This window comes from Camelus ferus, chromosome 24 (genome assembly GCF_009834535.1).
Source record: "Camelus ferus isolate YT-003-E chromosome 24, BCGSAC_Cfer_1.0, whole genome shotgun sequence".
In the NCBI taxonomy this organism is placed as follows: Eukaryota; Metazoa; Chordata; class Mammalia; order Artiodactyla; family Camelidae; genus Camelus; species Camelus ferus.
In genome coordinates this window covers 5,595,718-5,613,080 of record NC_045719.1, presented here as the reverse complement: position 1 = coordinate 5,613,080, position 17,363 = coordinate 5,595,718, and the positions used below count along the sequence as shown (strand labels likewise).

Sequence of the window (17,363 nt, the reverse complement as noted above, 5' to 3'; positions counted from 1 at the left end):
AGGTATGTGGAGTAAAGAGCATTGCACAAGAACTGATGCAGGAGGTATCAGACAACTGTCTCTTAAATGACAAAACACAAAATCCTCTTCGCTGACCAGAAACCTGCCATCCCAGAGTCTCTTGTCACTTTACCCAAAACACTGCCCCCTGAGGAGGAGGAGGGAGTCGGAGGCCCTTTTCCTTCCTCTGGCCCTTCTGGGCAAGGATCTGCATTTTGTGTGTTTAAGGAGCAATTTCAGCACAGAAGAGCAGCGGGCGGGCGATGAGACCATTACACAGAGGAAGGGACCGGACACCGGGGAGGGCTGTGTGCGGGGTGCGGGCGGGGACACGGCAGACACCAAAGACGCAGTGACGCCAGAGAGGCACAGGCAGAGCTTCAAGCTACACTTACTGCACGGATGTAAACACACACAAATATGCCCATGAATGAATTAAAAATGCCTGCGTTTCCTGAATCAACCTTCCTTAATTTATTAACCTCACGCCTCGCCTGTGGCTGTTCTTTCAGAATTTCCTAGCGAGCAAGAATGCACATCCACCACCTCTGGTAGGTGACAGCCAGCCAGGGCCAGAGTTGCGGGGCCAGAGCAACGTCTAGAAGCATTTTTCCCCTTAATGCTGAGATCCTAATTTTCATTGGCCCAGAATGATTTCCTATGGTTTCGCCTCTAATTTTTTTTTTTCTCAAATTCCTCTCTCAGTCCTGTATTTCTAGTTAGTAGGATTTCAAATCAGGTTGAGGACCTATTAATATTAATTCTCAAACTTGTAAAAGTTCTAGGCCACGTGATAATGACTGACATTTGAGGCACTTAGAACGAAAATTGAATAATATTCTGGTACAGATTTTTCCTTCTCATTAATTCATTATTTATCTTGACTCTTGGTTTGACAGTCTCTTTGTAGAATTACTCTTTACTAGAGTTATGCTGAACTCAAAGTTAAGACTAGTTAAGGTGGAGGGGATATTCTTCTTGGACCCAAATTTTATCTGGGAAAAAAAAAAAAAAACCCTGAAACTCAAAAAACAACACACACTCTGTCATACATAATCCATGATTCTATTCCTAGGCAGCTTCCAGGGCCGTGGAAACCAGTTAAGCGCTTCTGTGTCTCTCTGACTCAAATCTGATAAAAGTACAGTTTATGGGCACAAATCTAAATTCGGTTTAGAGGGAAAAGGAAGTGCTGTGTATGTATAGATAGGAGGTTTTGAAATCATGAAATAAATTTACCTTCTATTCTAATAGAAGGAAACTCATAAAATGTGCAATCAGTGTTACTAGAGCATCCATTTCTTCCTTATTTTTTCATAGTGACATTTCAGGTCTTGGGAGATATCTTGGGATTAAAAATGCATTCCAACTCCATTTATGCTCCACAATCAGGGGTCACACCCTTAGAAGTCAAGGCCAGATTATGGAGAGGAAGAGTTAGTGGGGACGAGCCTGCCGGCTCCAAGGATGCTGTGTCGGGGTCTTGGGAAGACCCCACCCCACCCCACACCCTGGGCTGTCCCCTCTGGTCCCATAGTTGCAGTTTCCTCTGCTGACACCAGAGAAGGAGATGCAGAAAGAAGGGGGTGCGTGAATGTGGCCGGAGGCTGGGGATGGAGGCGGGCAGGGAGGCAAAGCCATCGCTCTGCGGGGCGCGGTGGAGTTTGGTTCCCCGGGACTGTGTGGTGACAGCGAGGACGCCACGTGCGGCGTCCCGGGACCGTCGTGCCGCAGCCGGCGCGCGGGGGCCAGGCGGGCGGCTGCGCGGGGACGGCTGCGCCCACTCACCGGTGCTGCTCTGGATGGTCCTCACGGTGGTGGTGGTGCGCGGCGGGGAGGAGGACCGCAGGGACACGCACTCGTCGTCCTGCGAGCAGCCCTTCTCGATGGCGCGCACGTAGCTGTGGCTCCGCATGCGGAAGCAGCCGGGCATCGGCAGGTCCAGGGCTTCCACCGCCTGCGACTCCAGCTCGCTGAACACCGACTCGCACACCGACTCGAACTGCCCGTTCACCTCCATCTCGCTCACCTGCCGGCGAGAAGGCTCCGGTGACGCCGCGCTCCCCCCGCCGGGGAGAAGCCGCCTCGCCCCCAGCATCTCCAAACTTCATCCCCGGCAGAACGCCCCGTCCGTGACATTCAACTCAAATGCGTTTTACTTCCTCTATCTTACAGACCGCGACTGAATGGCAGCTAGTTTATCATCAAGCAGTCAGTTAAATTCTAGAGAACAAGAGCTCTGTTTTCAGGACGCAAGGAAGTGTGGGGTTGGGAAGCCTTTCTCCACTGCACGCCCGAGGTGCTCATTCATTCCCCTCATTTAGAAACGCGAACCTAGGGGGCAATTTGGGGCTCGCGGTCAGAGCATATGTATTTCAACGGAACCGTTTTTAGTACAAACGTTTAGAAACTAGTATTTTTATTGTGCTTCTGGAAGTGACTAGTTCGTGGAACCATTTCAGTGTCGACTAGTGCTTAATTTAGTGCAAAGTATGGAAACAGGCCCTATATTTTCTGGCAAGATACCCACATTCTGCACAAAAATAGGCCAAACCTAGATATGTCAAAACCTTGAAAAGCACTATTGGGATTTTCAAACTATCTACGTATGACCTAAAGGAGGTTCCACTCTTCATTATAAAAACCTGATATGGCCCACAGGTTGTTTATAAATGTGTTTTAAAAATCTTCCAAATGGGGTCTTCCTTTTTTGAGGAATTACTTTTTATTTTCTTATATTCCTCCAACATAACTTACATTGGGTTTGAGCACCACCTTAAAACAAAAAAACAAAAACAAAAACAAAAGCCAACAACTCCGACCAGATGTTTCAATCAGTTTCTCACTTTGCAGCTGACTTGATAGAGGTGTAGGAGCAGTCTTCAAATTTCTGCTACCTTCTAGAACTTCATGTGTCTAATTTCTTTAATACCAAACTCATGAGTAGTTGAAAATTTAACAGATAAAACTATAATTTAACTTAGAGCGTATACTGAAAATGATTGCAATTTTGACTCTCTTCATTTTGTGTTATCTGAAGATGCTCTCCAATAATGACTAATTTCTTTAAACTTCAGATAAAAAAGACTAATTATCTTAGGCATATCAAGTGGAAAAGAGGCATGTATTTCTTAATAATAATTCTTTGCACTCTAAAGTAGCATTTTATACTGAAGTATACTTTCTCTAATTTGGTATAAAACCCCCGCATGTTTTCAAGGCTAATATTTCTGTATGTCCATATTGTCTGAGTTCTCCCCCTTTTTATGTTGTTAGGAGTCATTTACACTCCATGCTTAGATGCATTCATTCATTAGGGGTTCCAAAATGGTTTTATCCCCCGCCGCTTTTATTGAAGTATAATTGATTTACAATGTTGTATTAGTTTCCGGTGTACAGCATAGTGATTCAGCTATACACATATGTATATACATATTCTTTTTCTTATTCTTTTTCATCATCGGTTACTACAAGCCACTGAATATAGTTCCCTGCTATACAGTAGGACCTTTTTTTTTTTTTTAAATCTATTCTGTACGTAGTAGTTTGTATCTGCCAATCCCAAACTCTCAATTTATCCCCCTTCCCCTCTTTCCTCCCTGGTAACCGTAAGTTTGTTTTCTGTGTCTGTGAGTCTCTTCCTGTTTTGTAAATAAGTTCTTTTGTGTCATTCTTTTTAGATTCCACATATAAGTGCTGTCATATGACATTTGTCTTTCTCTCACTGACTTCACTTAGTATGGTCATCTCTGGGTGCATCCATGTTGCTACAAATGACATTATTTCTTTCCTCTTTATGGCTGAGTAGTATTCCATTGTATAAATATACCACAGCTTCTTTATCCAGTCACCTATCAGTGGACACTTGGGTTGCTTCCATGTCTTAGTTATTGTAAATAGTGCTGCTATGAACATTGGGGTGCATGCATCTTTTCAAATTAAGAGTTTTCTCTGGATATAAGCCCAAGAGTGGGATTGCTGGATCATTCGGTAACTCTATTTTTAAGGAACCTCCATACTGTTCTCCATAGTGGCTGCAAAAATAGTGTTATTCTTAATTTCATCGACTTTTATAGTCACTAGTTGGAATATTTTTTATATAAAGAAATGCTTCCTTTTCTGTTATCTGGTTACTTAGTGGGTGTAGCTCATGTAGGTACAGCAGGGTGTTTGATTTTTTTTTCCTTTTATTTACTAATTTTTAAGACAATAAATTTGTTCTCTTGTATCTACCAAGTGTGATCAATTAATTTTTAAAAATATCAAAATGAACTCATAAATTTAAAAATATTTGGTGGTTTTAAAATTACTTCAATGGTTATTCTTACTGAACTCAAATTTGTCCCATCTTTGGCCAGTGGGAACCTCTTAGGTTGTCTCCTGAGTCCTTTTGACATGAGACAAGTGGCCCTGAGAGCTTCCTTAATATCTGGTGTGACAAGGTATTCAAAGCTCATCTTCTATCTTTCCTGCCCAGTCTTGAAATCAGTACTTTTCCCAAAAGCCTTTTCTTCCTTTAGTGGGAAATGGTATCTCAGGAATGCAATTTGGATGTCGCTGCTGGGTTGGCCATTGTTTCCAGGCCTCTCAGGGGGCAGGACTGTGGTATGAATACATCTAATGCAAATTTACACTGCGGTGTTTTTCTGTGGCTTCTTATATATTTTACTCGTATCTTCATTCCATATGAAAAACCCTGGTTTTCGAGGACGCAGAAGATGACAGGACTGGGAAGCTCTACAGTTATTCATTTGCTTCCTGCCACAGTACATGCAGGAACCACATCCCAAGGTCACCACTGCCCATACCGTTACTGAAAACAGCTCACAATCCCTTTTCTTATTTTTTATTTTATTTTTGTTAGGAGGGATGTAATTCGGTTTATTTTTAGAGGAGGTACTGGGGATTGAACCCAGGACCTCATGCATGCTAAGCATGTGCTCTACCACTGAGCTATACACCCACACTCCCGCCCCCCATTATCAAGACCCAGTTGAAGTAAATAGGTCCTATGTGGTTTCCCCATGCCTGGGCCCCATCTTGCTGGCCTGCTGAATACTTGTACTTTTCTGACTAGACACTGCCTTGGTTTGGCCAGTGATGTCTACTACCCTGTCCTTCTATCCTTCAAACATCCTTACAGCTGAAGCCGCCTCCATCCAATGACAAATCTGCTGATGCTGACTGACAGCTAATGAATTTGGGCGGACTCCCCCACTATGTGCTTTCCCGTCTGCAGAGGGCCCCTTCCCTGCTGATCGACTGTTGGTTATCAGGTGCCTGTTGTGGCTGAACACATGTAGTGTTTACACCCGACCCCTGGCTGACCCATCAGTGCCACTCGGCGGGCAACAGCCCCCTCACGTCCCGCCCTCCGGGTTTCCGCCCACCCTCATGCAGACCCGGCCGGTGGCACCCCCAGGGGCTCACCTGGCTGATGGTACTCATGGCTCGCATGTAGCTCTCGTTCCTGGAGCGGAACTTTGGGGACGTGAGCAGACCCGCAGGGTCAAGGCTGTCCAGGCTTCGGTTGATGGAGACTTCACTGACCGCCCTCAGGTAACTGTGACTCCGGATCTGGAGTTTGGGGGAGTGTTCATTGGAAATCCTGGAAGAGAACAAGGGAAAATGTGTGTTTAGTCATTTTACAAAATGCAGGCAGGAATAAGATCTGGCAGCCCTGTGATTGACGCGTCGCCCTGAATCCCGGGCAGCTGATGCCCTCCTGTGGCTGCTAAACTCCCTCATGAGGTCTTGGAAAGAAAACTTCTGCTGGGAAATCATTGAGATCCGATGACATTAGAAAGCAACTGTAAGTCTTTCAACGCATGAAATCATTGCCCCAGTCACATTTTCCTAGGCATCCTGGAAGTGAGGTTGTAGCTGTCACTGCCCTGCCCCAGAGTTCTGCCCCATGTAATTTGCAAGCTTTTCTTTTGTACCCATTTCTCTTCTGTGCCATTTGTCTGTTTTTGGAGTTTCTAATGACTATAAGCGAGTGTCTATCTAGAACTGTATTATTATCTCTAGCTCTCAATTAATATTTTTAAAAAATTCATTTTATTTTATTTTTTATTGAAGTATATGAGTTACAGTGTGTCAATTTCTGTAATGAATGCAGTAACCAAATGAATAAATTTGCATTACTAGCAATAACTAAACAATAATAACTAAAATGAAAAATTTACTCAAGGGGTTAATAGCAAGCCCCTTCTTGAAGAAGAATCAGTAAACCTGAAGAGAGATTATGCAGACTGAGAAACAGAAAGAAAGGGAATAATGAGAAATGAACAGAACTTCAAAGACTTGTGGGACACCATCAAATACACCAACATACATGTAACTGGAGTTCCAGAAGGAGAGGTAGACAATATATTTGAAGAATTGGGGATCAAAAACTCCCCAAATCTGATGAAAACTCTAATCTACATGTCCAAGAACCTTGAAAAACTCAAAATAATAAAAACTTAATGAGACCCACACCTGGCCATATCCTTGTCAAAGTGTCAAAATGCACAGACAATGAGAAAATCTTGAAAGCAGAAGGAGAAATGACTCATCGCTTGCAAGGAATCATCACTAAGATTAAAAACTGACTTATCAGAAACCGTGGATGCTAGAGGGCATTGAGATGAAATAGTCTAAGTGCTGGGGGAAAAAAAAAGATTGTCAACAAAGAAGTCTACATACAGAAGAGCTATCTTTCAAAAAAGAAGGGGAAATTAAGACATTCCCAGAGAAATTGACTGAGAGATTCATTGCCACCACAGAGTCCTTTTTTCAAACTTTGCTTCTTTTGCAAGACTATGGAAGCATTCATTTTCCTTCTGTTTCTTAGAATTGTAACTTCATAAAGAGATCCACTTCACCAATGATCAGCCCCATCAGAAGAACGCGGCTTAGACCCGGGGCAACTTCTACAGTTTAAGGTACAAACTGAAGGAACACACATCTATAGACCCCTTGCTATCGTCTGTGTTGGCCTTCCTCCAGAAATATCTGACACGGGCATGACTGGCAGCGTCACTGCTGGGAGACAGTGCGCTGTCAAGTGTCTCAGACCTTGCTGTCTCAGGGTTCAGACTGGGGTAAAGGGGAGTTGAGGAAATAATATTGGGGCCTCTTCTTGGCTCCATTAACTTTGCTCTGTAGACAAAAAAACAAAAGACAAAAAAACTCTGCGATAGGTGGGGATTACTGACTACTCAACGAGAGAGACTACCAGAGAAGCACAGGCTTATTACCTGCAAGGCCATACACATGATAGAAGCAGGGATAATTCACGTGAGTGATGAAGTGGGCCTTGTCCAAAACAGAAGTGCAGCTCTTTTCACAATAATTCATCAGCCATGACAATTTCAGCATAAAATGCAATTCTTCCAGTGTGCCAAATGTGTTTACCCATCCTATTTAGACTCTTCTGATCCTGGGAATTCAAACATTTTTTCCTCAAAGTCTCCAGACTGTGCAACGTTAAATGGAAAGTAAAACCAACCAGAGGCCGGCTCTTCGTGATGCTTGTGCCAAGTGCGATGGAGGACCCACGATTCCTGCCTCTGATAACGGCCGGCTCCAGGCTGAGGCAGACAGGCAGGGCTGACTTCAAGATAATCTGTGTTAACGCTTATGACAGAAATTCACAAAAGCAGCAAGAAGAGGGTGGAAAAAGAAGAGGCTCCTTTGGCGCGGAGGCATCGGGAAGAGCTTCGGAGGGAAGATGGCTTGGGCTTAGACTCTGAATGGCAGACTGTCGCCAGGGGAAAGCGGGCCAGACCAAAGGCAGGCCAGACCCAGGGAGCGGAAGCTGGGGGGCACAGGGCGCAGGACAGGGCCCAGGATGGCGGGCAGCTCGGGCGCTGGTGTGTGCAGGGCTGAGCTTGCTGTCCTCAGAGGCTTATTGAAGTTACAATTGCCTGCCGACCAGCCTCCCCCATGAAACAGTGAGTTCCTGGGGACGGCGGCCATCTGGGGTCACGAGAATCTATGGGCATCTCTCACTGCTCTCCCAAAGCTCAGCGCAGTGGCCGGCGTATATTAAGCCTCCTTAAGTATTCGCTGAGAAAGTGTGAGAGGGGAGCGGTGATGGGGTCCGAAGGCCTCCAAGACATTGTGACAAGAGGCCCAGTAATATCCTGATGAAGACCTGAAAAGAATTAGGGCGCTGCAGAAGGTGAAGAGCCAAGAGGCATTGTCGGGTGCTGAGAGATGACCTTAGGGTTCCATTCTTGGGTGATGGAGGGCAGGACGGTAATTCAGAGAAAATGTGACTTGCTGCTGGGGGGGCAGTTGCCTTTAGCACAGGTGGTTTCACAGTGGGGAGTTCGCTTTGCTGGACTTGGTCTGTATCCGATGAACCTAGCTTTTTTAAAAAAAAGTTTTAAATTGAAGTACAGTCCATTACAGTGTGCAATTTCTGGTGCACAGCACAATGTCCCAGTCATGCATATACATACATGTATTTGTTTTCATATTCTTTTTCATTAATGGTTATTACAAGATATTGAACGTAGTTGCCTGTGCTGTACAGAAGAAACTTTTTTAAAATCTATTTTTATATATAGTGACTAAAGTTTGCAAACCTCAAACTCTCAAATTTATCCCTTCCCTCCCCCTTTTCCCAGTAACCATGTGTGTGAGCCTGTGTATTATTTTTACGACTACATGGGACTCTCCAATTACACCAAAATAAAAATTTAATAAAAAATAATTCTATCCTCTGACAACAGATGGGTTAGAATGTAGACAAAAGTTAATAATGTGACTCCTCACTTAGTCCAAAGGTGGATGCTAGAGCTGTGTTCATGCCTGAGAACAAGCAGAATGAAGTTAGTCCCCAAATTTTTAAACTTTGCCATGGTGATGCAGGGTCTGTGTGTGTGGCAGTGAGTAATGCATGCTTTACGAATAAAGAAGTTGTGAGATATATATATACACACACACTCACACACACACACACACACACACACACACACACTGGAATACTCCTCAGCCATAAAAAGAATAAAATAATGCCATTTGCAGCAACATGGATGGACCTGGAGATCATCATACTAAGTGGAGTAAGCCAGACAGAGAAAGAAAAATACCATATGATAATCACTTGTATGTGGAATCTGAAAAAAAAAAGGACACAAATGAACTTATTTACAAAATAGAGACAGATTCACAGACATAGAAAATAAACTTATGGTTACCAGCGGGGAAAGGGATTTGCAGATACTAACTACTGTATATAAAGAAAATAAAAACAAGGTCCTACTGTGCAGCACAGGGAACTATACTCAATCCCTTGTAATAGCCTATAATGAAAGAAAATATGAAAAGGAAAATATGTGTGCATAAATGAATCACTATGCTGTATACAAGGAATTAACATGGCAGTGTAAATTGACTCTACTTCAATAATAATAAAAAAGAATAATAAAGGGGAAAATGTAAGCACACAGACAGAAAAAACAATGTACTCATGAGCCAGCAAGTCCACTTCCAGGCATTTATCAGAACAAAATGAAAACACAAGTTTGGAAAAATATCTGCATTCCTGTGTTCACTGCAGCATTATCTGCAATACAACCTAAATGCCTCTCAATAAATGAATGGATAAAGAAGATGTGGCAGAGATACACACAATGGAATATTACTCAGCCATAAAAAGGGACGAACTCTTGCCACTTGCAACAACATGGTTGGATCCAGAGGGTATTGAAGTGAAATAAGTGAAGTAAGTCAGACAGAGAAAGACAAATACCATCTGATTCCATTTGTATGGGGACTCTAAGAAACAAACAGACAAACAAAACAAAACAGAAACAGACTCATAGATACAGAGAACAAACAGATGGTTGCCAGAGGGGAGGGGAGTGGGGTTTGGGCGACGAAAGTGAAGAGGATGAAGAGGTCCAAACCTCCAGTTATGAAATGCAAAGTCACCGGGAGGCAGGACTAGAGTCAGTAAAACTGTATGGGAACAGACAGTTACTAGGCTTACAATGGAGATCATTTTGTAATGTATATAAATATCAAATCACTGTGTTGTACACTGAAACAAATATCATATTGTATGTCAACCATAATATTTAAAAAAGAATGTACCCATGGGTGTGGGCTTGAAGGCTTGGTTAGGCACTACTGTGTATGAGGCTTCTGGAATATTCCATCTCCCTGCCCAGTGGGTCAGCACTGTTGTCACTGGAAAGGCAAGCTGGAGCCCAGCGGTGGTGGGACTGGCCTCTTGTTCTCGATGCTCTGGGAAATGCAGGTAGTTTCTAGTGACTGGACTCTGCCCCCTGAATAGCACCCCTTGCCGACACATCACTGGCTACTACTGCTCCTTACAGCCACCCTGATGCCGTAATGAAGGTATGAAAGACGAGGTGACCGTGGGGAAAGGCATTTAACAATCTTGCTGTACCATGAAACACACAGGAATGCACATTTGTTGGCTCTGTGTTACATCAGCTTTTGCTGTAGAAATGCAGCAGTCGTAAAGCTCCTATTCAGAGAGAGAATAACTACCCACTCATCTGAACAAAAAGGGGGAAAAAAGGTTCTTCAGGAAGTGTGGAGAATCATTAACTTCACAGATTCTGAACGGGAAGGATAATTGCCTGCAATATAAGGCAGGAACACATTTTTAAAACGTTTGTGAGCAAAATGGAGACATGCCCCATTAATCCATTATCACCAGAATCAAATAGCATTCAAATGACCACATGCACTCTGACTAAATCAATTAGGTGCAAAGATGGTAATAATTAGGACTGCTGGCAGTTAAAAGGCTTTTCCAGAAATGCGCTTAGATGTTGAAAAGACGACTTCTACCCACTTTTATTACCTTTGCACTGCAGTAAATTATAGTAATTTCTTATGCCTCGAGTGGGAAAGAATGGAAAGATAATATTCACCCTCCTGAGGATGGTTTAACTTTTCTATAGAGAAGCACTGAACAATCATTTACTAACACATAAAAAGGGATAAAAGCTTTCTGGTCAAAATGTACTGTTCTTGGTAGCCACATAATAAATTATACATAGTCTGCTGTGGAAAATCCCAGGATCCTGATAAATAATGTGTATGAAACACGGGCTGGGGAGCTGGGGATTAGGTAATAAATAAACAAAGCTCTCTTTTCATATGCTGCTGTCGGGAGAGCTAAGACTCGCCTCTTGTCCTTCCCTTTTCTAACCTCTGAATGCCCTTCCTCTTCTCTGGGTCTTTATTAATTGGCCTTTGTCGCTCCTCTAATGAAAAAGACATTTATGCTCTGCCCGGCTCTTTCCTGTGCCCAAAGGTCTACTTGGAGGAAAGCGTGAGTCCGTGTTGCCAAGGAGACGTGCCCGGACCGCCAGGCGAGGCAGTCCCGCGGAGCGCCTGCAGGGGGCGGCCGACACCGTGGAACGAGCAGAGAGCTCTGACTGTCCGGGGTTTCTGCACCTGTTGCAGGACAGGCACGAGGCAACTCTGCAAGAAAGGGGGCCTTCTAGGAAATCCAAGGCAATGCTCTCGAGTCGTTAAATATTCGCTCTTGGTGACTTAGTCAAAGAATCAAAGGCGGTCAGGGGCCTGGATTGATGGGACCATCTTTTCTAAGGCTCTTGTTTCCCAGACGCGGAATTGAGGCTCAGAGCAGGGAGGTCTGCGGTCTGACCAGCTAGTTAGCCACACAGCTGACGCTAGAACCGAAGTCTACCAACAGCCTGTCTTAGGCTCTTTGGAAAACTCAGGCGATAAATATATAACGCTAGAAGAACATTCCTCACTTCTGAGTTAGCATTTCTGGGATTTAAGCGGGAAGTGGCGAGGCTCATGATGGGGGAGAAAAGCACAAATTTGAAACAAGGTAGAATTATGAATATATTGTGATATCTGACTATTTTCTAACAGCCGCAGGCTCTGATGGTGAAAAGTTAACAAGCTAGGGTTTGGGGGGTTTGTTTTGAATCTAGTTGTATCTGCCTGTTTTCTTTAGATATATTTAAACAAGGGGTCTTTTCTGGTGACTTACACATGCAGGTGATCCTTCCGGGAGTTTTACTATTCTTCTCACCCCCTCCTCTGTGTCTGAGCCCCACCCCAGGACACTTAATTCAGGCTCTCAGGGTATTTGCAAAAGCGAGCTGCTCAAAATTTGGTTCTAGAACCAGCATCGCCTGGGAGCTTGTTAGAAATGTCAAATTACAGGTCCCATTTCAGGCCTCCTGAATCAGCGCCTGCATGTTAACAGGATTCCTGGGTGATTCTCGTATGCATAACAGTTTGGAGAGAACACCAGCTGGGGCTGGAATCACTCTATCACTCTGGTGATTCTGGCAGGACTCCCCCACTCTCCCTTTGCTCCTTATGCTGAGCTGGGCTTCTAGTTGTTACCTCGGTGTTCCTGCCAAGAAGGAACTTTAGCATCTTCCGTTTAAAAGGAAAGAACATTACTTGTGCTTTAAAATCGGGCTGGAGGAGTCCCTAACGAGTTCCCCGTGGATTCTCTGCTGGGACTTTTTTTTTTTTATGTGGAAGAGCACTATGTTGATATTATACACAGCAGGTTTGAAAGTTCTACGATAAAGCTCGTGGAAGCTAACAAACCCGTTTCTTGGTGGGCTGTATTCCCAGTGCTTGACTCCCTCGCTGGTAAGGAGCTAGGGTCCTAAGAGTCACACGAACTCTACCCAAGCTGGAAGGGCACTTGGTGATAAACTAGTATTCACGGAGACCTCAGCTTCTCATTGGCTTTGTTTCTTTCCACCACCAAGTCTAAAATTGTGTTCTGTATGCAGCAGGTGCCTACCCGTCCTTGACAAGAGTAGCAGCAGGTAGATATTTACTGAGTAGCGCCTATGCATGAAGTGCCGTCTGGGACCAAAATGTTTTCCTAATTAGTTAAAGTAGTTGACTGTGTGTTTCTATCAGTACCAGGTTGTGGGTGAAGGACATTTTTGGATGAGCTGCTCTGAGGGGCCCATTCCACACAGAAACTCATGTGTCCATTTACTTCTTGGTGTATTTCCAGGTAGTTACCAATTTGGGGGACAAGTGAGTTGCTACATTATAGTGCTATTAAAGTTGAGCGTTTGGGGACTTGTGGTATTAAATGCATGCTTGTTTGTTTGTTGATCCTATGTTAAGAAAATTGATAATGTAAATGTTACTGTGCTTAGAAGAATATACTTTAGAAGTGTTTTTAGTGCATTACTTTATTCAAGTCTTAGCGTTTTGGCACTGGGGACTTTAGAAATGATCTGTCTAGAAGTTTCCAAATAGTAGAGTGAGAACCACTCCAATGCTCATTTGCCAGTTCTCTTGGTCTGTGGCCACTGCCAGTCCCTCATTCGGGGGGCTGGCTCCAGTGGGGAGGAGGGCCTGGAAAGCCCCTGTCACCAGCCCCGCCCATATACCGCAGTTATCTCCAGGTGTGGAGCATCAGTGCCCATCTGTTCAGGGTCCTTGCAGGCAGTGATGGAAGGAAGGTCCACCGCATCCTGCTCTAAAGTTGAGAGAGTCCGATGATACAGTGATGAATGAACCAATCTTAAATGCTCATGTTAAATTCTGGAATGCCCTGGTTCCTCAAACAAATAGCGTCTGCCTTGATGATGGCATTTCGCTATTCATTAAGATCTTCTCTAATGACTGTTTTAAGGTTGTGGTAGAAAAGTTTTCATGAAGCAGATCGATGGAGAAATAGATGTGAATAGAAGGTTCGGCCAAAGGTGAGTTTAGCAGAGCAGCTTTTTCAAAGATACCTCTCAATGTAGACCTTGCTTTAAAGACCTAATATAAAACGACATGGTCTGATTAGGCATTCTGGACTCCAAGGTCATGTGACTGATTCTGATCAGGAGAAATTACAGTTTCTCCTTCAAGGGTTAAACGTGGCCACAGGAGGGACTGGGCGTATCCCATTGCCATAAATGGCATATTTAGCATCATACCCAGCGTTACAGTATCTTTTCTGTTTTTTGGCCTCTGCCAGCTTGCTGCTTCATTAAGATTGCAGATGACTTAAGATGGACTATTCTATTTTTTTTAACGCTATGATTATTTCAAAAATCTAACTCCAGATTCAGACCACTCTAGGCTATAAAGTTGGGCACCTGCTTTAAAATAGTCTAGAACTGGAAAGTTGGTTCCACCTTGGTTACCCACAGGGTGGAGAAACGGTCCTGGCCAGGAGCAGCTAACCTCAGGAGATGTGTTTGGAGAGAAGCCACACAGACATTACTTTTAAATGTGAAGGTCATACAGGACGTTGCTTTCCTGGCATTTCTGCAGCACAGACTAAGTAAGCAATGAATAATTTAGAGCTGGAATCAGTCCAGCTTCACGTATGCAGGTCTGACAACCTCTAACAACACCTTGGCAGGTCTTCATCCCTCCGCCAACCCTCAGCCAAGCATCAAAGTCAAGTGAGGTCTCTTCTGCCCCGCCCTCTGCAGGGATGACTGCGAACAGGCAGAAAGAGATGGTCCTGGGACAAAGATTAAGATCTGGCCTCTAGGGGAGATTACCTCTGTATAATGAATAGGCAAGGTTTCTTTTGAAATCAGCAGAAATATGAGAGGAAGCATCATTACCAGGAAGAACACTCCCCTGGGAACTAAGAGACTGACCTTCGGTTAGACTTCTTAAACTGCTGGCTTCCATTTTGTCATCTGTTAGAGCAAAGGCGTGTTCGTCTTAAGTGCTGGTGACCTTCCCTCTCAGCTACGGTCCTCTCTGTGCACCTGCCCCTGACGGGAGCTCTAAGAGGTGTGACTGGTACTGATGACGCCGAGAGCCTGCCCCAAGCTGGTTACAAGTCAAAGTCTTTGGCCAGTGCTTGGGCGCCTCTGCCTCCCCTGATGAGTGTCACTGCAGTCAGGACTGGGGCAAGGAATCTTGGGTTCCCCCCCAGAGGCAAGGAGACCTACTTGAGATCATCAGAAGTGGCATCTTTGAAACAGAGAAAGCACTAACAACAAACCAATCAAGGCCTGAAAGGATACGAAGGACCTTAGATGCGTATCACTAAGTTGGAGAGGCCAGTCCAAAAAGGCTGCACACTGTAGGAGTCCGAGTCGGTGCCGTTCCGGGAAAGGCAGAACCACGGAGACGGGGAGAAGGTCCGCGGTGGCCAGGGGTTGGGCGGGAGGGGATGGGGAGGCAGAGACAGAAATGCAGAGGGTTTTCAGGGCAGAGAAGCTGCTCTGCATGGCACTGCAGTGCTGGGTTACTATAGCTTCATCACACTCATAGATTGCGCAACACGAAGAGCAAACCTCGGTGTGAACTATGGACCTTGGGTGGGGAAGATGTGTCAGTGCATGTGCCTCTCTGACTGGGGGTGTTGAAAATGGGGGAGGCTGTGTGTGTGTGTGCGTAAGGAGGGAGAAGGGAAATCGAAGTATATCTAAAACTGCTCTGAAAAGACTAAGTCTGAGAAAGATGAGAAAGCCTGGGGCGGGGGTGGTTGGGTTGCGAGCCTTGGTGGAATTAGCTGCTGGGAGGTCCTGGGTCAGATGGGCTGAGGTGATCAGTGCGCACTGGCGTCCTCCCTCCGTGACACCAGCCAGGCAAGGTTACCTGCTCATTCAGCGACATGTGTTGACTCCCAGCTGTAAACCGGGTTCTAAGCTAGAGCCTGTGACATGACATCTTTGGCTTAAGGCAGCCCACGGTCATCAGGGGAAACAGACTAATAGTTGGACTGTAAAAATGCTGGGTGATTAATACTGAGATAAAGATTTCTGCCAGAAATTATTAAACTGAGTTTCTAGTACAATTCTATACTGATGATTCGGATGGATGGTTTCAGCTACCCTGTTTGCTTGCGGATTGGATGCTGGAGGTGAAGGCTGGACCTGGTGGTCCAAGTTCTGGGGTAACTGCCTGCAGAGCTCTTGAGTGACTTCTTCCCCTACTGATAAAAATCTAGCCAAATTCATGTTAATTGATTGCTAAATATTATTTATTTTTAACTGACTTTACATGCTATATATTAGTAAATATAGTCTGCTCTGTTCTGGAAATACCAAAGACTGGTTAACTCAAGCAGATTAGAGAAAGAAATAGATTCATGCTCTGCTAATAGTTCTGCATAGCCTGACAGATGTTAGAAGTTATAAACTGCCGAGTTAAAGAGTAAGCGGAAGCACCAAAATGTATGTTTCTGTTATTGGGACTCCGAGCTGAGAAATGAGACTTCTTTGCCAAGCCTCCTACCCCCATATCAGGCTGCTTACCTCCCCTGCTATCTCCCGGTAGCTGGCACCCCACCTCCGGCCTCCTACTTATTAGAAATAATTTGCCGCAGCTGTCTGAGGAAAGTTCTGCAGCGACAGCCAACTTCTGGGTTTCGGTCGCATCCATAAGCTGTTCCGATAACTCAGTGCCAGAAATTTCCTCTTGGCGAGGACTCAGGTCTCCTGTTTAAGCCTTAATAAAAGCCAGGGCCATGGCTCAAGTCTGCTGGGCACCCAAAGCCTCATCTGTCCTTCCCTCCTAGTGACAAGGTAATTAATCAGGAAGGCTGTGTAACGGTCAGGGAGAGAAGGACGCACGAGAGAGAACACATCTCGACTGTCCCGGGGGCTCTCTGCCAATCACTACCTCCTCTCTGCGCCTAAGGTTGCTCCTCTCCTGGCTTCTAACACCATGGGCTGGTTTCAGCTGCTTTTTAAAAAATTTGTATTTACACGTTTATTTTTCAGTGGACTCTAGTCAATTTACAATGTTGTGTTAGTTTCTGGTGTAGAGCATAGTGATTCACTTACACATATACGGCGTTTGGCCTTCTTTTAACTTTAGAGGGGTGGCATCATAAGGCACGTATCCTTTATCCTTTGTGTGTCTGGCTCCTCTCACTCAATGAGATGTTTAGGAGAGTGGTCCTGGTTGCTGGGTGTAGCTGTCATTTATTTAACTGGTAGAAGTATCCCACTGTATGCATACACTGTCATTCATGCATCCATTCTATTGTTGATGGATGTTTTAGTCGCTTCCACTTTGGGGCTCTTAAAAGTAACACGGCACCGTCCACTTGGCCAAGGCACCTCAACCCCTGACAGTTGTCACCTTGCCTGTGTTTCTAGTGGCACATGGTTTAACGGCCAGGGAAATGACCAGTGGTCAGGCAGAGAGAGGAGGGAGGGAGGGGAAAGGAGGGTTTGTGTCATTCTTGAACTGGATCGTCAGCCTCTGAGTAACAGATTGTGCCCAGAAGAGAAAATTACATTCAGAAGGGGAGTGTAAATCTTCGGAAATTGGGAAGAGTACGTGTGGCTGATTTTAAAGGAAAAGCTAACTTTTGCCTTTTCGAGGTTCCAGCCTCACACCCGCCACCGGAGCTCTCGTTTCCTGGGAGCACAGCTCTGGCAGGTCGGGACACAGCG

At 44.8% G+C, this 17,363-nt stretch overlaps 1 protein-coding gene across 5 annotated transcripts in view; it reads right to left on the bottom strand.

The window, feature by feature from the left end:
* DLGAP1 (DLG associated protein 1) overlaps positions 1-17,363 on the bottom strand; it is a 989,257-nt gene that overhangs the window by 122,700 nt on the left and 849,194 nt on the right. For all 5 annotated transcript variants that reach the window (XM_032467518.1, XM_032467519.1, XM_032467521.1 and 2 more), the window contains 2 exons: positions 5,431-5,608; positions 1,789-2,029 (listed from right to left, as the gene is read on the bottom strand). In XM_032467518.1, the coding sequence (XP_032323409.1) occupies positions 1,789-2,029; positions 5,431-5,608 (419 nt within the window). The remainder of the gene's footprint in view (positions 1-1,788; positions 2,030-5,430; positions 5,609-17,363) is intronic.